The 25,067-nt window shown below is 42.3% G+C and overlaps 1 protein-coding gene across 13 annotated transcripts in view; it reads right to left on the bottom strand.

Moving 5' to 3' along the window:
- The window catches only part of AFF1 (ALF transcription elongation factor 1), a 230,812-nt gene that overhangs the window by 95,715 nt on the left and 110,030 nt on the right, over positions 1–25,067 (bottom strand). For 8 of the 13 annotated variants that reach the window (XM_089912273.1, XM_089912261.1, XM_022561660.2 and 5 more), the window contains 2 exons: positions 21,155–21,278; positions 19,454–20,374 (listed from right to left, as the gene is read on the bottom strand). In XM_089912273.1, coding sequence (XP_089768399.1) covers positions 19,454–20,374; positions 21,155–21,278 — 1,045 coding nt within the window. The other 5 variants (XM_089912262.1, XM_089912270.1, XM_089912266.1 and 2 more) reach the window with 3 other exon arrangements.

The raw sequence follows: 25,067 nt of genomic DNA, 5'->3' as shown, positions 1-25,067 counted from the left end.
AGCTGTGCACTGGGGCACTTACCTCCGTGAACATGTCTTACTGCCTTCCTACATGGCAAAAAGGCTTTCCTGTTTCCATATATCCCCTTGCCAGCCCTAATCGGTGCCACTAGGTCACTGTATTTTGTGCTGGCAGCTGCAATGGCGGCCCTGACAGGAAAGAACTTTTAATCTCTTCCCTTGTACTGAACCATAAGCAGCAGCGAGTGCTCCCAGACACAACTCCCCTGGCTCTGCTCCTAAAAACGCTCTCTCAAGTACACCGTTGCTTAGCAATATTTGCCTTCCCCCTGTACATTTGAAATTGGCAACATCTGTCCCTTTGGCAGTTTTGACTTGTGCAAAGCACCATACTCACAGTTTAAAAACACACACGGCTTTATGAAATGGGCAATCCTCCACTCTTCCCATCTCCCCGAAAAACCAGGGATGTGGAAACCCCCCCAAATGGCTTAATCTTCACTTAGCTTTAAAGGTCGATATAACCATCTACAGGATTCAAAATACTGAAGCCAGCAGGAGATCCTATTAAACCCCACCTAATAAGTAATGTTGTCTGTACAATTACACGTGAGGATGTGTCTGAACTAAAAATCCCATTTAAAATTTTCTATGTAACATTTTCTATCACAAAGTATTATGTGTAAATATTTGTTAGTAAAATAAGATATAAAGGCAATTTATTCACAGAGTAGGTAGGGTAACTTTCATGCTCACATTATAGCCCAACCTCATAAACAAAAATACAAAGACACACACACACACACACACACACACACACACACACAGACATGGATCGATGGCAAAGAAACCTAAGAAGTCTAGAGAACAAAAATTCATTTATGTAATTCCAACATCATGAATTTCAAAACAAATGATCTTAAGTTTCCTAAGTTTTTTATGCATCCCTCAACATAGCCATCTTGGTAATTTACTGAGGTTACTCATTAACACTAAAAGTAGTTCATAATACTGTAATTTTATACATAGGAAAAAAACCTAATAAAAATGAAACTTTTATAGGTAGTATATATGTTCTGCGTGTAATTTTACTTTATACATAGCACACTGACAGGAAATAAAAGTCAAAATATTAAAAGGCATAAAAGTCAACTAAGAATTGAACCATGTTCTGTGCATTCAAACTTGGGCATGTAGATATTTTTGTTCCTTTAAACAAATCAGGCTACAATTTTCTTTTTGGCCAAACCAATCTTGACATATTAGAAACACATGTTTTCAAAAACCTTTTATAGGAACCGAGTTCCAGCTACAAAGGGCAAGCTGACCTACTGCTCTCTTCAAGTCTCTACCCGGAGCTGACAGAAGCAGAAAAGCCTGGGTGATACCAATGGCCACTAAAAATACATCCAAAAGGTCCTTGACTAGATTTAACAATAGCCCTAAAATTCCATAACATGCTTGGATTCATGATCCTGCTTTAGCCACAAACATGAACTCAACACCCTGAAACACACTTCTCACCATAGCTCATCACTAGCTACTTGCCCAGTTACATACAATAATTCCTGTGACGTCAAGCTTTTTATTGCAGCTTATTGGAGAACTCTGTGCAGTCTTTGCAAACTGGGGAATTCTCAAAAACCTCAGATATTCCTCCAAGTCATCCTCAGTGGTTCTGGCCTTGCAGGGTAGTACTTATGAGCAAAGTTCTGAGTTGGACACACCAGCTTCCAGACTTGGCTCTGCCAGGGACCAACTATGAAGCTCACTGCATGAAAACAGCTTAAGCACAGTGCCTGATATACAGTACATTCTCAATAAAATACAAACATCATTTTTATTCAAATATTAATCTTACCATGACACAAACACCTCAGTCTTTTTTTCCTTTCTATCATTCTACTAAACTTCCCCACTTCTCCAACCCATCACACAAACACAACTTTTATTTAATGAACATCTAGGAAAACTTCCACTGGAAAGGGGAGAAGAATGCTAAAGGAATGAATGACAACAAATTTTATATCTTTTGGTAACTATACAGTACAATCCTTGCTTGCACCTCTCTCTGATTTATCTTTTTTGTTGTTTTTTTGATTTACCTTTAAACAGCGAAAGAAGCCATCACCTATTGGACACCTGTGTCTGCAATATGTATTTAATAAATTCTGAATTAATGTGGGGAAAACATGATGATCTGTAGAGACTGGACCCTGGGCCCGGGGACTAGGGGATGGTGGGAGCCAGGGCAGGGGCTGTGGTGCTGTCCAACAGGCAAGTGCTGATAAGCCTTGAGGGCTTGCTTGAGACTGCGCTCACGTCAAGCCACCTATAGAACATGGAGAAAGTGCAAAAAAGCTTCCCATGAGACGAGTTCCAGGCCCAAGAGGAGAAAGCAAGAACTGGCCATTTAGCACTGCCCTTCTACATGACTGTCCCTTTATGGGGCAATGATGGGCCATTAGAAAGCCAAACCCTGGGGTTTATTTAACCAACTACTAGAGCATTATTGAGAATGTCTCCATTCTGAGGCTTCTGGCATGAGACCTGCTCTTAAGGATGAATGCCACGATCTATCCCACAGTGCCAATCAATAAATAATTATTAGGTCTGAAAGCAAGGGAAGTAAAACACAGGCTGTAACGCTCTTATAAAAATCAGCTATATCTTCATTACCATGCAGTGATGGTTCTACCCTATTCTGTCTGAAGAAAATCTACGGCCCCTTGTACTGTTTTTACTCCTGAAAATGTTCAGAGTTGAGCCCATTCTCCTTCAAATCCTACATACCTAAGAACTTGCAGGACAACCTGCTGGCATAGTCAGCAATACATGTCACACAGTATTATCATAAAAGCCTTCTAAAATAGATACTCCTCACTCAAAAATGTCTACAGTATGGCATTAACAGCAGGAGTAGCAGTAACAGCTGTCGGTAGTAGAAACATTTATTAAGCACCAGTTGGATGGAGGGGGTGGAGGAAGGGGGCAAGAAAATAATGAACAAAACTCAGTTCTGAACTGAGGAAAGTTTTTCAAGCATGAAGAGCCCCTTCATTGGCAAAGGCAAAGAAAAGTTTTAAGTCACGTCGAGGCATCAGCTTATTTTTCTTCTGTGACATTGCCCCATCTCTAACTGAACTTCCTAATTCTCTCCTCCATGACTCAAAGTCTAGTCTAAAACAGTTTTACCCAAACTTCAGTCAATTCCACACTACCCTGACAGTGATACCATATTGCAATACTACCTGTACTGTTTTCTTTAAATCAAGTTACTATCAACTCACTTTTTTACTTGGTCTGATCCTAAGTAACAATATTTATGAAATCCTGGGTCTGATATGCTGGCGTATGTATGTTTTCTAACTCGCATTAAGATACATAAAGGGGCTTCCCTGGTGGCGCAGTGGTTGAGAGCCCACCTGCCGATGCAGGGGACACGGGTTCGTGCCCCGGTCCGGGAAGATCCCACATGCCGCAGAGCAGCTGGGCCAGTGAGCCATGGCCACTGAGCCTGCGCATCCGGAGCCTGTGCTCCGCAACGGGAGAGGCCACAACAGTGAGAGGCCGGCGTACCACAAAAAAAAAAAAAAAAAGATACATAAAGATTGGTGCCCATATACTCTCTTGGAAGTTCATGTACTAATCAATGCCATTTAAGCCAAATGCTGAATGGAATGTCTTGGGACATCTTGTTGATGTTTTTTAGTAAAGCTGTAGTGATTCCCCTACCTTGTAAAATCATCCTACTTTATTCGCTTACACAAGTGTTGTCCATCCTTCACAAATTACATGAGAATACGCCTACTCATACCTTTCCTTACTGGATCTGTCACCCAGAACACAAAATTAAGATGTGCAATTCAGTACAATAATCTTTTTTCCATATGTTTCATGATGCCCAAATACAACTGAAAGCCCCCTATAGTTCTCACAACAACTAGTACAATTCTGGAATCCTGAAAATGCAGCAGGTACTCAATACATTATTAGTGGCACAAAATATTTATTCAAGTCTCTTATTTTAAAAAGCATCATATTTTTAAACATGAATAAAATTAAACCCATGATACAGAATTTCATTACTTCACCAAAACAGCTTACAGAAACACCATCAAACCAACCCAAACCATTAGGATACTTCTTAAGACCCTGGTGACTCCTAAACATAGTTGTAAAGTCAATAAAGATAACCTGAAGATGGGTAATATACACTTTTCCCACAGTGTGAAATTTGCTTTTACTGTCAAGGGAAGGTGGAATATCCCAGTCTACTATATGCTAGGCAAATATATCCCACTTCATTTTCACAACAGCCCTGTGGTTCAGGTAGAAATGTCCCACTTAACGGTGGAAGAAAATGAGCCCAAGTGTTCTGATTCCAGTTATTCATTAGAAACATTACCTCCCACTTAATATTTCCTTAAAGCCTTAATATTCAAAACTTTTCAGCTACCTAATCTTCAGATTCTAAGCCAAGGCAAAGAAATAAATCCACTACATTTACTCAGACATTTAGTGTTAAAATAACTATAATGATGTGATACAGAATCTGTTTATTAAATATTTACTATATGCCAATCACTGATCTAAGGGTTTCATAAACATTTTCTTATTTAAGCCTGACAACTACTTTAAGATTTTATTATTGTTTCTATTTTAAAGATAAGAAACTGAGGCTCAAGCAGTAATTTTTTTTTTTTTTTTTTGCGGTACGCGGGCCTCTCACTGTTGTGGCCTCTCCCGTTGCGGAGCACAGGCTCCTGACGCGCAGGCTCAGCGGCCATGGCTCACGGGCGCAGCCGCTCCGCGGCATGTGGGATCTTCCCGGACCGGGCCACGAACCCGTGTGCCCTCCATCGGCAGGCGGACTCTCAACCACTGCGCCACCAGGGAAACCCTCAAGCAGTAATTTTTAGTAGTTAAATAATTTGCCTGTGGTCTAACAGCTAATTCAAGGTAAAGACAAGATTCAAACCCAAATCTTCCTTAATCCAAAATCCATGCTCTTGGGACTTCCCTGGTGGTCCAGTGGCTAACACTCTGTGCTCCCAATGCAGGGGGCCTGGGTTCGATCTCTGGTCAAGGAACTAGATCCCACAAGCCACAGCTAAAAGACCCCACAAGCCTCAACTGAAAGATCCCGCGTAGGGCTTCCCTGGTGGCGCAGTGGTTGAGAGTCCGCCTGCCGATGCAGGGGACACGGGTTCGTGGCCCGGTCCGGGAAGATCCCACATGCCGCGGAGCAGCTAGGCCCGTGAGCCATGGCCGCTGAGCCTGCGCGTCAGGAGCCTGTGCTCCGCAACGGGAGAGGCCACACAGTGAGAGGCCCGCGTACCGCCAAAAAAAAAAAAAAAAAAAAACACATCCCGCGTGCTGCAACGAACATCCAACACAGCCAAATAAATAAATAAATATCAAAACAACAACAACAAAATCCATGCTCTTAACTACTACCTATAATGCCTAAAAGTCCCATCTAATCAGCGCTCCACCCTACCTCCCCAAAATCTTCAAGTATATCTTCCTACCCTCCAACAACATCCAGAGTTTTTAGCATTCTGTGGATTACATGTTCTATTATATACTTATTATTCATCCCTAGTTATACCTAGTTATAAAATTATTAAGACATCAAAATTCTCAGCAATGGTATTGCCAGGAGTAAAAATGACATCTAACAAAAAAAGAACAGTTTGGAAATTCTCCAAAAACAATCACACTCCAGTTCTTAACAGTACCTTATACTAATTAAGTATACTTGTACAAGTATAAAAAATTACACCCTATAGAACCTGTACACTATGGAAACTTAAACATGAGTTGTCTGTATAACTACAGGATCCCTATTGCTAAGACCAGTTCCTTGGCAGTGAGGGGGGCGGGGGGTGGGGGGTGAGGGAGTCTCTGGAGTCCCCACAGGAGCCAGAGCTATTGTGTCCACCCTCCCTGTTGCAACCAATAAAAGCCCCTTCACGAATATAAAAACAAAAGGATATATATGTTGCTAAGATCAAAGGAAGGAAAGCAGCTCTTGTTTGCTGAATGGGTGTTGAAAACCAACTTCCTATTAGTCACTATAAAAACAAGAAAAGTAATTTAGAATAAAAGGTACTAAAGGATATGCTAATGGACTTGGTATAGGAAACAGCATCACAGTTCAATTGCTAGAATTCAAACTCTTTTTTAAAAAAGAACCATAATATTTTAGAGTAGAAAAGAGCATAGTGACTATCCACTCCCTTGTCACAGAAAAAAAAAACTAACCGAGCACAATTCTACTTGGTGACAAGGAGGATAAGAATCCATGTTCCACTGTTTCTGGCAGCAGCAAAAACCTTTAAAAAAAAAAAAACGTTAAAAAGGTGGGGGCAGTTGTCAAGTAGGCTAATAACCTTGTGGGTTTTTTTCTTTAACTAAAATATGAACAAGTGTCTAAATCACACATTTAAAGGTTTATAGGAAAACATCTTCACATTTGGAAACAAGGGCAAAAAGATAAAGAAACCAAGTAGGACCTACTTTATATAATTTCATTTAAAGTTTGAAAATCAACGCTTTTTAGTTTAATTAGATGCCATTAAACATGCTGCAGTATAAACCTTTCTGAAAAGATATGTCTTTTGCACATCGGCGTTCTCATCTCTTGGATTTGCCCAGAGCGAGGCATGATCACAAGGACAGAGAATCGATTCTGTACTTCTCACTCACAGGGCCCAGGCAAGTGACAGGAGGGGCGCAGGAGGGCTGGGGCAAGCCAACTGCTGTTCTTCAGGAATACAAGTCCTACGTTGCCAATGCTTCCAGCATTTTAAGAAAAAAAAGAATCAAAATCCAGATTTCAGTGTGAAATCTACTAATTTTCAGATGTTGCAACTAAATCAACACACCGTACAAGACACCTCCACGTGAGTGCCCTCCAGCACTGACTTTAAAGCTTCCTTCTCTCCCAAAGGAGGGAACAAGAGATTGGAAAACACACCCATTTTGAAGAGAAAGGTCTCTTTTTATGTGGAACATAGCCCCACATACAGAATGAACATCTTCAGTTCCCTCCAAGAGATGGTGAAAAGCACGCCTGCCTGAGGGAACAAAGCATGAGGCAGACTCACTGCCGACCTGGGATGGTCTCCTCTTTGCTGCACGGGCTCCTGCCAAAGCCTGGGATTGGCAACAGCGGCCTGACAGATCGCGAGAAACATGAACCAAGGAAGCAAAACAAACCACAGTGTAGTTATTTTATATGACTTGCACGGAATAAATCTGTGAACTATAGGTGAGTCATAACATAATAAAGGACTCAATTAGGTTCAGAACAACACCACCAGTGTTTTCCCTCGTCTTAGCAACTAACTCACTGGAATCTTGAGAGGACATAAGGGACAAAAAGGACCCTGGTGTCTCTGTTTTACCCTTTACTGCAAGATAATTAATCTTACCAGAAAATTAAACCCAGGCTGCCAGTTGGGCATTTTCAGGGTCAAAAATTCTTAAGTTACTAGGATACCAATTAATGATACCCAAGTGGTCTAGAGGAGCTACTGCCTCTACCCAAAATGGCTGGCTCATTCCCAAAAATGTGAATCACTCAATGGCAAAATATTCAAAATTGAGAATCCTTTGAGACTAACAGCAATTTTAATGTAAGTACCACTTATATATTTCTTTTTTTTTTCACATCTTTATTGGAGTATAAATGCTTTACAATGTTGTGTTAGTTTCTGCTGTGCAACAAAGTGAATCAGCTGTATGTATACATATATCCCCATACCCCCTCTCTCTTGAGACTCCCTCCCACCCTCCCTATCCCACCCGTCTAGGTCATCACAAAGCACCGACCTGATCTCCCTGTGCTATGCAGCAGCTTCCCACTAGCTATCTATTTTACATTTGGTAGGGTATATATGTCAATGCTACTCTCTTACTTCGTCCCATATACTAAAGGAAATCTGGTGTCTTATTTAGTACAGAGGAAAACACCTATATACATGACAGATACATAAAAAATCATTACTTTCCAACTCTTATAGTACATAAAACCACCTGATTAATCTCTAAACTCAGTACTGAAAAGCACAGCAATTTAAGGCTGGAACTCTACTGAGAACACCTAGTAATAAGATTATGTTGCTTATTTTCAAATCCACACATAACAATACCTAAAATTACCTGGGAAATAAATAGGCTGAAAATGGTAAGTCAAACAATTCCTCTAAAAAATTATTGAATTTAGTGGCTTCTTCCCATCCAAGTGTCCTAAAATAGAAGATTCAGTCTCACATCAAATAGTTTTCCCCCTCTGCTCCAACATTTATTAGAGGTTATCTTTCAGACTCCAGATCAAAGTGAACAGGGTAAGAACTCTCAAGCTGAGCACAGTGCAGGAAATAGCCCCGTTTTCCCCAGTCCTCACCTGTGCTATACACAAAGGACAAACAAGTGTGAGACAAATGACCCCACCCTCAAAGTGTTTCCCACCTGGAGAAACACACAGAGGACAATGCCAAGGAGAAGTGCTGAGACTGGAGGTGTGGGCACCAGGAGCACAGGGGAAAATCCTCACTAAAGGGCCTGGGTGACAGCAGGGGGGCTGGGAGACATGGGCAGGAGGGTCACAACCCAAGCCTGGAGAGACAAGTAAGAAAGCAACTGGAGGGCTTCCCTGGTGGCGCAGTGGTTGAGAGTCCGCCTGCCGATGCAGGGGACACGGGTTCGTGCCCTGGTCCGGAAGGATCCCACGTGCCGCGGAGCGGCTGGGCCCGTGAGCCATGGCCGCTGAGCCTGCGCGTCCAGAGCCTGTGCTCCACAACAGGAGAGGCCACAACAGTGAGAGGCCCGCGTACCGCAAAAAAAAAAAAAAAGTGTTACTCAAAGGGTTATGACTCCACAGAAAACACGCTGTGTGGCAGAAAGACTACTGGAACTGGAAGTTAAGGGTCCTGGTTTCGTGCCCCCAGCTCTGCCACTTATGAACTTAAATCATTAAACTTCTTAGAGACTCAGTTCCATGGCATGTAAAATGGTGATTCGTGCCAACTGCCCTGCCTAACTCACGAGGTTGCTGTGACAATCAAGAGGGAATAAGCAAGTGCTTTGGGAATTAAAAGGGGGGGGGGGATGTGTTGGGGGGAGGCAGTAAAGTATTTCCGAGAGCATAAGCTTTCATAAAATGAAATATTTACACCAGGGGTTGCCAAACTATGGGAAAGCTGCTCTTCAGGGGTGAGCAGGATGCCCCTGTGCCATCAGGCAGGGATGGGAAGGGCGGTCGGTGGCTCCTCACCTTGGCAAACCAGTTTTTAAAAGTTCAACAACCCCCAAGCAAATGCTTTCTTTCCCTAGGCTCTTCATTTGTCTAACACTTGAAAATCAAATGTTTAGGGCTTTATTCACCTAGAGCATCGTAACTGGGCATTCGCGATCCCTTTGATCTGATCCCACCCACATGCTCAAGGGTACTCCAATACACGGGAGCCTGTTTCGGGTCTTCCTGTCTCCTCAGCAACTCTACCTGCTCATTTTGATAGTCCTACCTTGTTCCTTAAAGCCCAGCTCAAATTTTAACTCTAATCACTCCTACCACCACCTACTGAGCTCTTCCTATGTACCCAGTACTGTTTTAAGCACTTCATATGGATGACCCTGCATCCAGTAGCCCCACTGTACAGAAGGATAAACTGACAACACAGTGAGGTCAAGTTCCTTTGCCTCTACCAGATCTCCTTGAACCAAAGGCCCAGCTACCCCTACTAAATCTTGCACTGTTTCTTGCCTCTATGTCTTTTCTCTCAATCCTTTAGCCTGGAATGCATTTTCGTCAATACCCAACCAAAGTGCTTCAAAAGTCAACTCTAAAAAAAAATGAAAGGCAATATAATGTAGGTGTCATAGTTAAGGGCATGGATTGGAGCCAAACTACTTGGATATGGATTCTAGATCCAGCACTTAAGGCCTGGGTAAACTTGAACAAATGAATCTTTCTGCACCTCTGTAAATCTCTCGGTAAAACAGCCACAGTAACAGTGCTTACCACATGGGATGGCTGTGAGGATTAAGTTGATTCACATAAAGCATTTGGAACAGTTCCTATCACAAAGTGCACTAGAGAACAGTGTGAGCATTATATGACTATAATTAGTAGTTCCATATTACCTTTTCATACTGATTATACTTTGTATTTTTTACGCTATGTAATAAATGTACTGTCAAGTGTCTTTCTCTCCTATCAGCTCCCCTCTGTATCTAGTGGGTGTTCAAATATTGTTGACCAAAATGGCAGAAACCTAGAATGCAAAAAGTGAATCCTTCTATGACTACATTTTTCCTGACAGGAAAGATTTTTTTTAACATTTTGTAAGAATGTCCAGATTATTTGGTAATAGGAAAAAAAAATTTTTTTCCCCAAATTAACATGTTCTCAGGCATGAGGAGAAAAAAATGTTGGAAGTAACATAAACTCTAATTATAGCATGAAATTCTATTAAAAATTTCTTCTCTAAAATGCAATAGCAAACGTTTGCTTTGGGGTAGAATATTTAAAAAATTGAGCTGCAAGGAAAAGAATCCATAAAGCCTGAGCTGGTAAGAATGAGTACGGGGACTCTGAATAGCACAGAATATTTACTTTCCTTTCTTAATTCATACAGTGCAGTTCAAAGCTTCGATCTTGCCCAATATGAATTTTTGGAGTTCTATTTTTTGTAAATTGGAACAAAAAAACCCTAAGGTGATTTATCTGAGGGACAGAGCTAGAAATAGGACCTCTAATTACTTAAATACTAAGGCCCCTAGATTAAAACATTAAACCTCAAAACCTTTCAGCCAAAGGGATTAAGGAGATTAGAATGGGCTTGACAAATTACCACAGGGTTAGGGGGATGGAAAAAAGCAGAGAAAAAGTAGGCCAAGCTTAAATAGGGAATAAAATGAAGTTCAAGAGAAATCTAATGGTGTGTGTGGACCCTGAACATCTGGCAGGGGGGAAAAATGGTCGACCTAGGGATTTCAACAATTAAAAAAGGAACAATATCAATGTAAAACTAACTGCTTAGAAAGTTCTTAGAAAATGTGAACACGCCGCAGAGTTAACCTTGGAAAATGATTTTCAAATAGATCTTGGCAAAGGGAGAGGAGAAATGCATGGCCAAAAACAAACAAACAAAAGAACAAACTTGTTATGATAACATGAACCAGAATCCTCTCTTAAAAAGAATTCGGCTGAAATATCTCATGCATATTGGCCACCCCCACCAAAACAGCCCAAATCAAAACCACTAACTCAGTCGCCAGCAGGACTCCCCTCGGAATATCTGGTTTTCTGTCCCTGAAGATTATCAGTTGGCTGAGAATAAAACACAATTAATCTAGAGAGGAGCTAAAATGACTCGGGTGGCACATGAGAGCCTGGGAGAGCGCACAGCCTGGAAAGATTCTGAAGCGGTGAATGTCTCCATTCTGGCAGAGGCACAGCATGAGGGACCCAGGGGGGATCCAATAACCCTCCACAAACATCTCAAGTGTGAAAACAACAAGGAGGAACAGGAATTTCTTATCCTGGTACCAAATGTACTTCTGGCGTTTTGAGAAGGAATGGAAAGTAAAACGTACAAGGAAAACAACTCCAATTAATACCACCCAAAAAGATGTTCCAGGTTCGATCGCAGGCTTTCTTCTTGCTTCTATAAACAATTCTGTTCTCTGCACTAACCCATTTCCAGCAATTTCTGGAGCTCTTCCAAAAATATTCTGCCTATATTACTTAAAATGTTTCCTTCAGAGTTTAAAGTGTTTCTTCAAACTCAAAAAAAATCGCCAGGATCAGGAAATTAAAGGTGGCAGCATCTACTCAGCTCTAGCTGGTGAAACTGAAAATCTGATTTTTCACCAGAATTCTCCAGTTTGTAAATATTGGCTCAGAGGGAGGACAAAAAAAAAAAAAGAAAAAAGAAAAACACATTATATAGGCAAAACAAAATAGTCTCCAGGTCCAGTCTAGCCCTCAGGCTGCCTGCAACTTCTGCTCTAAAACTTCTGTCAGTCATTTGCCACTATTTTTAAACTTCTATATTTAGATATTTTGGGGTCGAAAATTTAGCCATCCTCCAAGCAGATGCAGGTTATTGCTATTCATTATTTCTTGTAGATAGGACGTATTCTGCCCAGACACTCAACATCGTTAGGGAACTGTGCACACAGAAAACCTTGCTATCATTTTCCCAACAAACATTTAAGTCACATAGGTCTGCCCAAGTTACCTGAGCTCATGGAATCTAACTTAAATGTCCAATAAAGAACTACTGCAATAAAAACATTTTTAGAAAACTGAGTGAAGAAGCTAGATAAGGCTGTATCAGAATCTTACTTTCCCCATGAGCTTGAAAATGTTGGGGACCCAAAGAAAAAAAAAAAAACATGAGCTGTAGAGGAAGAGTGTATGTAGTTCCGGGGGCCCTATTCTCTTATTTCTTCCCTGAGGCTTCTCTCATGTCCTGCTCAGGACAAGTAGTCCCATCAATTCAGGTGATCATTTTGTCTGGGGGCCCACAAGGGAGACTCCAGAACCAGTGGGAAGGGAGCCCTTCTCTAACTCCTTGTGGCCTGTTATCGGCTCTTCTGGAACAGTTTCATTTCCAGGCTCTAGAAGAAACCTCATGAGAATCAGCTACAGGTACTTGAGCCCACCTGTATACTTGCTGAATCAATCTCCTACAATGGGACCTGGGAATTTTTATTTTTAACCATTTGTATTTTTAACAGGCTTCCCCCAGGTGATTCAGACTTGCCACCAAGTTTCAGAATGAATGCACAGAATGAATGCACAAATTCCATTTGACCTACAGTACTGGGTTTAGAACCCAAGAAAACTTACAATGGTCTCTGTATATCATGTGGCATAAACCACTGGCATATACTTTCCCTCTGCTTGGAATACTGATGCTGTTTAACTTCTAACACACCTACTGTAGTCTGAATATTTATGTGTCCCCCAAATTCAGACCGAAAACCTAACCCAAAGGTGATGATAGTAAGAGGTGGGGGCCTTTGGGAGATGCTTAAGTCATGAGGGTAGAGCACTCACTAATGGGATTAATGCCTTATAAAAGAAGTTCCAGAGAGAAAGTCCTAGCCCCTCCCACCATGTAAGGACACAGCAGGAAGGCACCGGCTGGGAACTCTGAAGAGAGTCCTCACGAGAACATGACCATACTGGTGCCTTGATCTTGGACATCCAGCCTCCAGAACTGTGAGAAATAAATTTCTGTTGCTTACAAGCTACGCAGTCTGTGGTACTTTGTTATAGGAGTCCGAATGGACTCAGACAACCCCTCACATTTTTCACTTCTACTCACCATTCAGGTCTCACTCAATACTTCCCCAGAGAATTCTTCCCTAAGCTCCTACATTCTAAGCCACAACACCCCTTTATCAATCTTATAATAGTTTATAGATTCCTTTATAGAACTTGCCAAAGTTCTTACACATTGATCTGAGTGGTTACTTAAATAGAGTCAGTTTCTAACTAGATAATTAAGGTCCAAGAGGAATGGAATCATCCGGGGTTTCCCCGCCATTGTAACCCCCCCCACCCCCATCCCCAGCATTAGGCCTGCCATACAGTAGGTACTCTAAAAATTTTAGTTAAAAGTTGCTGAACTGATGATATATATGGGAGAGAGGGAGCTTAACTATATTTTGAGTGACTCATCAGCAGGATATACACCACCGACACACCGAAAGTGCACCTCTTGAAGGGTTAGATCATTTCATAATGGGGAAGTTCCTCGTTTCAGGATTTAAGATAAGAAAGCTAAATAAGAAAGTAGGAAAGATTGTTTGCATACATGAATGCAAAGTGAATCACTGTCACAGTTTTCCACTGTGGATTACTTCACTCTATTAGGCTGGCACTTTATTGAAAACGGAAGGCATAATTTAAGAGTTGCCGTGAGTCAAAGTAGTCCAACAATGAATTCACAGCTGCAGGTGACACCTGAGTCTTGGAAATTAGGTGGAAGGATTTGGTATCAGAAAATGTTCCCAAATGATGTCATGAGAGGCCACAAGGAAAAGAGCAATTGCTCTGCAGAAATCAGAAACCATCAGGACTGAAAGCCAGATTTCTCTGGAGGGCAATGGAGTAGGGCCATATAAGGAAGTAGAAGCAGTAGCAAATTTAAATTGACGGTAAATTCTGCTAGGATCCAGTGACTTATTTGCTTAAATTAAGGTAATTGTATTATTTACACGTACACTTCAAACCCTAAGTGAAAAAACAGAAACCTATAACTTCCCCTAATTTATAAGCAGATTCTCAAGTTTTCAAGATGATCTTCAATTTCTGCTTCTGAAGACCCAGCAGGACCCCATTTCTTCCCGCTCCTGCCCTTGCCACAGGTAAAGCTAAGCCAGGGATGGCCTGGTTTAGGGCCTTCTCAGCTACACCTGCCTGGTCCCAAAGCTTTAAATACCCACCACAGGCAAACACAGCCCAAATTTATTAGTCCCAGTATTAAGATGAGATTTCTTTTGTGTTATGATTTCTACTCATCTTGTGTGAAACTTACAGGATTTAAGCTATGTTAAGTAGTTCAAAATGGAGTCCCAGTGGCCAATGTGAACTTCTGTATTAGTTGTTTTGAAAAGTCCACCATAGGACTGTGAATGTCTTAGAGTAAGACCATTACACCCACTGATAAACTCCTTAAAATGAGCCCACTGAGCTGAGCAACTGAAGGTTCTTCCCTGGAGGACCCAATTTCCCCCTGCTGAGAGCTGTTCCACGTGGGCACTGCTGGAGGCTCTGTCCAAGCAGAGGGCTACTTCGCACTCAAGCTTGTCCCGAGACCACTGCTAGACCGAGACGGTTGCTAGACAGACCGCTGCTTGTGCTGAGACACCCCCTTCCCGGACTTCTCCTTGGAGTGGTTTGTTACTCTCTTGCCTATTTTCCTGACTTGACTAACTTGTGCTGTGTGCTAACTGAATGCTGGCTCCATTTCGTTTATCTCCACTCCTGTGATTCTTACCCCGCCACAAACATCCAAACTTATCATTTTCCCTGGGCTGATCTACTACCGATGACTGCCAACTTGTCATGTCTACCTGGATATATAACAGCATCTCAAACTTAATATGTGATCCATCCAGAGCATCCTGGTTTTCCCTCTAAACCTGTTCCACCCAGGTCAGCTCCATCTCAGGAGCAGGTATCATCCCACCATCCACACCTTTCCAGTAGGACCTTCCTTAATGCCTCACTTTCCCTCGCACCTCAGGCCCACTCCCACCTCCAGTCAATCACAAAGCCCTATTACTCCCCTGCCCAATATATTTGGAATCTATCCACTTCTCACCATGTCCACTGCTATTATCCTACGCCAAGCCATCGTCATTTCCCACCCCCTAGCTGGCCTCCCTACTTCTGCCACCCTTGCCCCTCCAAGCCATTCTCCACCCAGGAGCCAGAATGATCTTTTTCAGAAAGAGAAAGTAGATAGATATATCACTCCCATGCTCAAGATCCTCCTATGGTCTCCATGCATACTTAACAAGCAGAGGTAGAAAGATCACAGAACTGAGAATTCTAACTCTGGCTCTGCTACTAACTAAACTGTAGCAAAATTAAGTAACCTCACCTTTCTAGGCTTTATTTACAACATGAAAGGGCTGTAGGTTTACCCTTAAAATTCTAATATTCTAAATCCAGTATACAATTTAATATGCCCACCTCAACTTAATCCATTTCTCCCTTTCAGTAAAATGCCTATCTGCCTCTAAGCACATCCACTCCAGTCCAGGGTCCACACTCAGGAACGCTCACACAGAGATGCCTTGGTTTTCCTCTCACTCCCATTTGTTAACTTCCGGTAGAAAGAGCTACAAGGAATCTCAGCCTTCCGTTTGAGCAATTCGGTCTCTGATGTGGCAACTCTACAGCTGGAAGGCATCCATGTGAGATCGTGGAGTCCTGGCTATATCCTCAGATGGGTCATTTCAAGATGCTATACATCTTCCAGTTGACACAAAACTAAAACCAACGTGCCCAGAGAAAAATCCAGTGCACGCTGTGTGCTCTAGCCTCTATTTAGTCAGAATGTTGACCTTTTGATAATTTTTTTCCTGTAGGATTTTAGGAAAGACTAAGTGTTAACAGTGAGCATCACTTATCCCAGAAAGGAATACCATTATTTAGGAGAACCAACTAAAATATACAAACCAAGTGTTTCCCATGAAGTGAAAGGACAGAAAATAGCAAGGCACTCATACGTATGTGGCTTGAGAATAAAGGAGTGCCAGACAGACAAGATGACTTTCCCATCTTGGTCCATTTTTTTAAAATACTGTTTGATGGAAGCAGTGGGGGAGGGGAGCAATGAAACAAACCACAAAACCCACACACTCAGAATGCCAGGAAAGAAAACCTCCTCCGACTTGCCTTAGGACAAATTCAGCAAATAAAGGAAAACCACTTAGCTATCCCCATGCCCCTTCCCATGGCTCTACCAACAGCCAACTTCCCCTTCCACCCTGGCATTCTCTATCCTTCTGCCCCAATGCCACAAGCAGCCCAAGATATTGCTACTATTCCGGTTCTATATTCAGAATTTACCTGCTCTGGGGTTAATTCCCCACTTTTGCTGTCCCCCACCTCTATGCTTTCTTTTGACTCACCAGAATATTAAAATCTGACAACTAATAAAGAGCCCGCATGCCACAACTAAAGATCCCACGTGCTACAACTAAGACCCGACACAGCCAAAAAAATATATATACTTTTTTTGAGATTTTTAAAATCCAATCTACATGGTTTTTTTAAAATGCTTTTTAAAAAATATATTTATTTTATTTATTTATTTTTGGCTGCATTGGGTCTTCGTTGCTGTGCACAGGCTTCTCATTGCGGTGGCTTCTCCTGTTGCGGAGCACAGGCTCTAGGGCGCAGGCTCAGTAGTTGTGGCGCATGGGCTTAGTTGCTCCGTGGCATGTGGGATCTTCCCAGACGAGGGCTCGAACCCATGTTCCCTGCATTGGCAGGCGGATTCTTAACCACTGAGCCACCAGGTAAGCCCCTACATGTTTTTAAAACCTTAAAAAAACAGCCATTTTATTGGGTCTACAAACAGAAAATTAATGGTAAGTCTGTGAAACATAAGATCTTACTAAACCAAATCTAAACGCTCGCCAGAAAGCACCAATATCCCTGTTTCCCAGACTTACTCCCCCTTCATTGCAAGTTCTTTGCCCAGAGCCCTCCATCTGCCTGACCCCTCAGCTCCATCCTCCCATGCCACAAACACCACCCAGGGGCTCCAAGGCAGTTAGCACCAGAGCTGCCACTGGCCTCAGAACACTGATTAGAGGCCAGAGGGAGCCATCATGTTAAAATGAAGGTTGACTGCAAACACAGGCCGAAGATGAAACGTTTACATCTACTCAATTGTTGACAGCAGGTCAAGAAAAGCCAAGAAAACCCCATTCTCTTACCACATCTATGAATGATTTTGTTCAACTGTCCACTCAGAAAATATGCAACGACTATCTAATGTGGTCCTATGCTTGAAATATGTATTAAATCTGAGGAGCTGTAAAACCCTGGAGAAATCTCAACTCACCGTATCTTTTTTTCACCAGGAAAGCAAAAGGTTAACCGGGATCCTCTAACCTAAAAGGTCTACCAGAAAACCTGTTGGCTGAATTTACATGGGTTCACTGTCTTAAGGCTGATGTTTGAAACTTTCTCTATGCACCTAGTAGCAGACAGTTCTCTGATTGTTTCACATGTGTAGGCTGATCTCCACGCTAGACTGTCATCTCTCTGGGGCAGGGACCAGTACTTCCTTGGCATCCCACTCTGTGCTTATACATATGGTTGGGTATTTGGTAGACAATGCAAATATTTGCTAATTGGTCTTAGAATTGTTTTAAAGCAATTTTTAGTTTTCTTTTTAAAGAAAACATGTTAAATTGTCCCCTTACCTTTTTTTTCTTTTTAAACTAGGAAAATATAACAGACCTTATTTGATAAATAAAGAAAATTCCATTAAGTTCTTTCTGAATTATAAGGTAGGCTGACTGACCATAGGAGGTGGGAAGATCTCACTTTATTCTTCTCCACCTTCATTCTGTTCCCTACCCCTACCGCCCAACAGAGCACAAAATGTTCAATAAATGGCTCATTGCAGTGAATCTGCATAGCTTATGGGGTTATAGGGATTGTTCTGCCATCTTGGTCATTTCTACCACGTGCTTTACTCCTTTCTAATTTTTCCTCAGCCTCCAAACCAGTCACATTCTGAAGACATCCAGAGACACTCCAGCTCAACAGCTGACTATGGACAGAACCCTAAGCTCTTCTAAACCAAAAGCTGACACCACAAAGGAACAGATTTTCCTCCTTCAAGATAAGGGTTATCTTTCCAGCTATGGATCCTGGAATTTTTTTTTTCTTTCTTTTTTTAAACCTTAAGGAATTTTGCCTTCTAGCACTATGCAAAACTGATGTAAAGCTGGTATCTGGGTGCACATACAAGTCTTTGAGGACTGGATATGCAAATTAGAATGTTTATACAATTGATGTAACTCAACCACAGACTTTACCTTAACAGATAAGCGCTAAAATAAATTCACTTCAAACATTTCACTTTGCACTACAAATCTGAATTTGAGTAACGTGTTAATTTAGAATTTCAGTGATAGAATGTGTGCTCTGATTCTTCTCATTGAAACACCACGTTGCCATTTGTCAAAGGAGCAGAAAAAGGAATTTTTCCTTTGTTTAAAAAGATAAAGTATGTTGTTTACTTGAAAAAGCCATAGTTGAATAACATTCTATATTTGTGACTCTCTCAAATGAGATGTCATCACACCTCCACTCTTCTTTTGTAGGTGGTAAATAAAATATATTAGAACAGAAATTCAGTTTCACAGTTTCTTATAATTTATAGGGGACAAATCTTTAAAAATTAATACTCCTCCAACATTTTGATCTCCTGTTTTCACTTTTTTATGGTTTGGATCTCAGGAAAAACTAACTGGGGCAGAGGAAGTATTAACCAAAAAAAATTTTTTTCTTTACAGTGTCTTTAAAGAAGTCAGTGTTCCCCAAAGCCCCCAAAAATCAAAGACAGCTCAAAACCTTCCTGAAACTCTCATGCTAGAAATGTCCTCTGCCTCAGTTGGGTTGTGGGTTGTATAGGTGTATCCATTTTTCAAAACAGAGCAAACTATCCTCTTCCCATCTCTATATTTTACTGTATGTAAATCATGGCTCAATAAAAAGATTTTTTAACTTTCTACAAATCACATTTCAATATCTGTCATCAGTAATTCACTTCAGACCTGAGTTTCTTGTGGGTCAACAAGATCCTAAAGCCAGAAAGGAATCTCCCTGAACAAAGGCTACTGACACCCCTGCCCCTAAACCTCCAGAAACTTCCACCTCAAATCTTTCTTCACACTGGAATTGCCTCAGATATGAACTTCCACTCACCTCGACTGACTGAGAAGGCATTTTCAGCTTAGTGAGCTTGGCTTTGGCAGGCACTTTTAAGTCTGTTTTTTCAAAACTCTGTTGTCGGTAGTCCTCCGGCAGTGGTTTCAGTTCAGGAGACTCACTAGGAGCCTGATCTTGACCATCCATGGGCCGGACATAAGCTGTGGGCTTCTGCTGCATTGCAAGGCTTTTTGAGGGGAGGGGGGGTGGGGGGAAAGTCTGAGAAGGTGGCTGGGGAGGGGCTACCCCAAGGCTGGCAACTGCTACTGAACTGTCTTGAAGGGTCTCTTTATCATGGACCTTTACCAGTAGGTCCTTGGGAGACTTGGCCGGACAGTAGCCTTTATTGTTACTGTTACTGCTGTGAACCTTGTTGCTTCCTTGCATCCTGGGAAGAGTCTGCTGGTTGGAATGTACAGGTGACAAAGGGGGGACTGGGGAAGGCAAAGAGAACAAAGGAGAAAGCTCCCTCTCTGGAGCTGAGTCTGTCATTGAAGCACAGTGGTCTCCATCAGCCCTGCGGTCACCCTTTTTGTGATGACTAGAGCTGTACCCCTCCTGACCAAGGCGATCTTGGGTCATGTGCTGGGTGTCCGGTGGGCCATAGCTTTTGACATGGAGACTTGGCATTGGTTCCATTCTTGGCTGCGCCATCTTTGGGTTGTGGCTAATGGTACCAATAGGAAGTGGTCCAGAGGCAGGAGTATTAATAGGCTGGTGGTGGACACTAGTGTGGAAGGAGTGAGATGGAATGCTGCTCCCCTTCTCAGGAAATGAGGGGTATCTTGGCTTTCCCAACCTATTTTCAGAAGCATCCAAGCGTTGAGGGTGGGACTTGGTACTAAGGAACTCCTTCACCTCTTCATAGTTTCCCAGCATGTTCTGTATTCGACTGGATAGCTCATCACCTTTTTCTGTCTAAAAAAAGAAAAGACAGCAGAGTTAGATATTGAGGGGGAAAAAGAGGGGGAGGAAAACCATTGTTTAGTAAACCATGTTACATAATGCCATTAGAAAAGAAACACCTCAATTTAATGTGTAACACCGAATTTAACATGCAATTTCGACTCAATTCCCCTGCTGAGAAGCCTGCCACGGACAAATATTACTAAATACAGGAGACAAACATTACAAAAGAAAACCACAAACTTTGGTAATTTTGACTTACCGAGGTTCAGAAGATTTTCATATTTTGTTTTCAAAAACGATCTCTAGGATAAGTTGTCTTATTTTCACAAGTGTGACCCTTGTTCAAACTCACTTTCATCATGAAGTCAAATATGGTGATAAATCAGACTTTCTCATATTCAAGAAATTACCTTGTAGGACTTCCCTGGCGGTGCTGTGGTTAAGAATCCACCTGCCAATGCAGGGGACACGGGTTCCAGCCATGGTCAGGGAAGATCCCACATGCTGCGGAAGCAACTAAGCCCGTACGCTACAACTACTGAGCCTGTGCTCTAGAGCCCACACGCCACAACTACTGAGCCCGCATGCTGCAACTACTGAAGCCCGCGCGCCTAGAGCCCATGCTCCGCAACGACAAGCCACCGCGATGAGAAGCCCGCACACCGCAATGAAGAGTAGCCCCTGCTCGCCCCAACTAGAGAAAGCCCGCGCAGCAACGAAGACCCAATGTAGCGAAAAATAAATTAAATAAATAAATTTTTAAAAAAAAGAAAGAAAGAAAGAAATTACCTTGTAGGGCTCTCCAAAAAGGGGAATCTTTTCAGAAAATGCCTCTTTCTCTTGGTGAGCTTCCTGGTTGCGTCTTTCCTTCTCTCTAATTCGAAGCAGGTTTCTGTCTTCATTGTACAAGCTGCTTCAGATGCCACAAAAGAACAAAAACAAAGTTTATCAGTATCCAAGCTTTGCTGTGCATACGTACACGTGTGAGGGAGGCAAGGACAGCTCAGGAAGCCTCTATGACAAGGGAGCTGGTTTAAAGAAAGCCCAAGTCCCTCGTCCCACTCCTAGATTAAGGCCTCAGTCAGCTGGCTGCGACCCTCCAGCTTCGGGTCCTGGTTCTGGAAAACTAAGCGTTCACTCTGGGCTACTGGCTTCATGGCTCAGGACTGACTCCAAATGGAAGAGTCTTTTATAGTCAGTGGTGGGACTGAGACAAGATTAATGATATTTTTACTTTCGCCTTGCGAAATACAGGGTAGACGTGGACGCTTTTCATCTGACGGAGTCAGCAGGATGTGAACTTTAAAAAGGCTGTTTTCCTGGATCAGTATTTTATATTTTGGAAGATTAAAATCCAAAGGCTTATTTCATAATTAAAAGATTACCAGGCACCCAAAACAACATTTACTTTATTCTCAGCCTACTCTACTGGAAGAGTCTTGGCACGTAAACCTGAAAAGATAACTTTTATTTCTCATTTCAAATGTCAAGGATGGGAAAATCCAATTTTAGATGTCAGCTCTACCTACTAAGAAACTATAATCTGATTGCACTACTTAAACCACATAAAAATGCATCCTAAATCATCAGCCCCGGCACCAAAGGGGTTAAAAATGCATCTACTGGCAAACAAATCACGAAGCTGGAAACCCAAAAGAGTGCAGTTTTAGCATGCAAACCAAAAGTGGGCTTGCCTTAGGTCAGCAACTCGGGCCACGCCCTCCCAACCCTGACATGTGATATGTAAGAATAATGAAAATAAGAACTATTAAGACTTTTGTCCTCATAGACTTGCTTTAGAGTATCTACTGAATCTTTCCCCCCAACGTTATGTGAATAAATCGGAAAATATTCAACTGTTTCTCCAAGGCTCTATGTACCTTAGAAATTCTAGCCCTGATGTCAGACACGCTCCCCCACCCCTTTCCCGGCACCTAGGCCCTCTCAGAATTTCTCTGACTTCCTCTGACAAGAGCCTACTTACTGGTCTCCCTGCCTCCACATTTGTCCCTCTAATTTAGCCTTCTCAAGGAGAGAAATCCGATCTAAGGCTCTGGTTCTCATGTCACCATCCGTATTTTAAAATAACCAGCATTCAATGGCCCTTTGCTACTGCAGAATAAACTCTCAACCCCTGCTTTGGCATTAAAATTCCCCCATAACCTAGCACAGACCTACCCTAGAAATTACCTTCCTGTCTCCCTGCAGGCCTACCATATGCATTCTACCTAACAGTCATGTCCATTCCCCAAACACACCCGGTAAAGGGCAGCCTCTTGCTCTAACCCACCCCCACCCCAGACCCCCCTTTTACTGAAAGATAACCATTCTTCCAGGACCAGTTTACCTACAAAACTCCCTCAAACCACCTCTGTATTTCAGTCACGCCAGACCACTCCCTGCTCCTCGGTGATATCCTGGACTTCGATGCTTTCACTCTAATCATACGGAATTTCCTCTCCGTCTCTCTCAACCACATACTCCTATCCCCAATTTTCAGCTACCAGCGAAGATCGGGAGTGATTCCAATTTCACCCACTCTAAAGGCTTTCTCAGATCCACCTGACTTAATATACTGATTGGTTCTCTCCCCTTCTCCCCTTTCACCTTGAATGTCAAGCCCATCATAATAGAACCTCTCATATTTTTCTGCCTCCTGGTGCTAAAGCATGGTACTTTGCATAAAAGCTAAACAGTAAATGTTTTTTAATTTAAAAACAGCCACTATGCTTACAGTATATCACCTGTAATTTTTTAATTTAACTCTGAAAGACACGGTGTGCAAAAACAGTTTTTTAAAAATTATAATCATCCAAAAAATGAGTGTCTGCTATTTCCATAGCCCTTCAATCTACAGGTTGTGGGAAGCGGGGAGGTGTGTGTGTGTGTGTGCAGGAGGCTAAGCGCTACCCTGTTGAATTCACTGGGATGTAGTAAAGAATTATCTGTTTAGATCACCATAGCAAAAACTTTTCCTAGATGGGTATCTTGATATCAGATTTTAAAAGAACAGCAAAGTGAACATTTATGTTAGTCAACATACCAAAAACAGGAAAAACTAAAACAGAAACTGGCTTATGAAGTCTTCTTTAAGAAGTCTGAATCTCACACATTTCACACAGACTTATTTCTAGTTGACAGTAGCACAATGGACCTGTTGATCACTCAAGAATTCCTTTCAATTGTTTTATGATTTTGGTAATTCTTTTTGTTTTTTAATTTATTTATTTTTGGCTGCGTTGGGTCTTCGTTCTGCGCGTGGGCTTTCTCTAGTTGTGGCTAGTGGGGGCTACTCTTCATTGCGGTACAAGGGCTCCTCATTGCACTGGCTTCTCTTGTTGCGGAGCACAGGCTCTAGGCACGTGGGCTTCAGTAGTTGTGGCTCGCAGGCTCAGTAGTTGTCGCTCGCAGGCTCCAGAGCGCAGGCTCAGTAGTTGTGGCGCACAGGCTTAGTTGCTCCGCGGCACGTCTGATCTTCATGGACCAGGGCTCGAACACGCATGCCCTGCATTGGCAGGTGGATTCTTAACTACTGCGCCACCAGGGAAGCCCCAATTTTGGTAATTCTTGTTGGCTCAAAACACACACACTATGTGTAATATTAACATCCAACCATGGGAGCCAAAAAAGAGGGTTGATCAGGAAATAATTTTTTCCCTTCAAACTTGCTTCACAGCCACTTTGTTTGCAGGGAGGGGTAGGGCATGCAACTGTCCTCTAAGCAACTTGAGCTCCCAAGCTTCTCTTTTGCAAAGCTACCTGGTACAGACAGCCCACACAGGATGCACATAGAAGGGGAAGCTGCTTTGCAAGTGCGTCTGCTCTGCTAGTCTCACCACAAAGGGAGTTCTCCCTTGTCTGTTCCTGCTGGTTATGTCAATGGAGTTTCTATAGCTTGACTGCTTGTTGAATGTTCCTGGCCTATGGCTCTGCTTTAAGAGGCAGAGTTCTGCCCACTTCCGAGTAATCGCTACCTTTCCCTCAGAAAGGGCACCCCAAATGGCAAAATTCTCAGTCCCAGACTGAAAAGCGAGAGTGTGTAACAGTAGCATCTCAACTATCAGGTTGCTCAGGGTCCTTGCTTAACTTTCCTGTCAACTGCACACACATTTAAGAAAAGCTACAGTGGTTTTAAAATTACTAAAGTATTTCTAAATCGATCAGCTCGGCCTTATCTCAGCATCAGTTAGGCTTTAGCACACTTCTAGATTTTTATTCCAAAATAATCAAAGCTGCTACAAAAATAATGAGAAGAACCCAATTTTACGAAATTCCAAACACTGGCTTACTGCTTTGGGATTCAAAAATTGAGGCACAGGCCTCCTACCGGGCAGGAATTCTACTAAATTAAGGATTCTGCTTAATTAAAGATCTGACTTCATTAGTTAAAAAAAAAAAAAAGTTTAAAAGCCACACCCAGATTTCACTGGCAGACATATGTAATATTATACCAATTCTGAGATGAGCTTTGAGTATATTTTTTTTTTCTTATTCACCATCACCCTTCAATTGAGAAACCCAAAAATAGTGAGGTGAGGAAAAGATATCACAAGTGTCACTGGTAGGATGAGTTTTATGAGGCCTAAACTTGGTGAGAGAAACTCACTTTCACCCACACTGTCTGCTGGGCAACTCCCTCTTGGGTCTCACTCACCAAGGGCCCTGGGCAGGGCAGAAGGCGGCAGAAGAAACAGGAAGTGAC

This window comes from Delphinapterus leucas, chromosome 5 (assembly GCF_059928025.1).
Source record: "Delphinapterus leucas isolate spDelLeu-1000000601 "Yukka" chromosome 5, BTC_Dleu_Yukka2, whole genome shotgun sequence".
NCBI lineage: Eukaryota > Metazoa > Chordata > Mammalia > Artiodactyla > Monodontidae > Delphinapterus > Delphinapterus leucas.
This window is presented reverse-complemented; position numbering and strand designations above follow the sequence as displayed.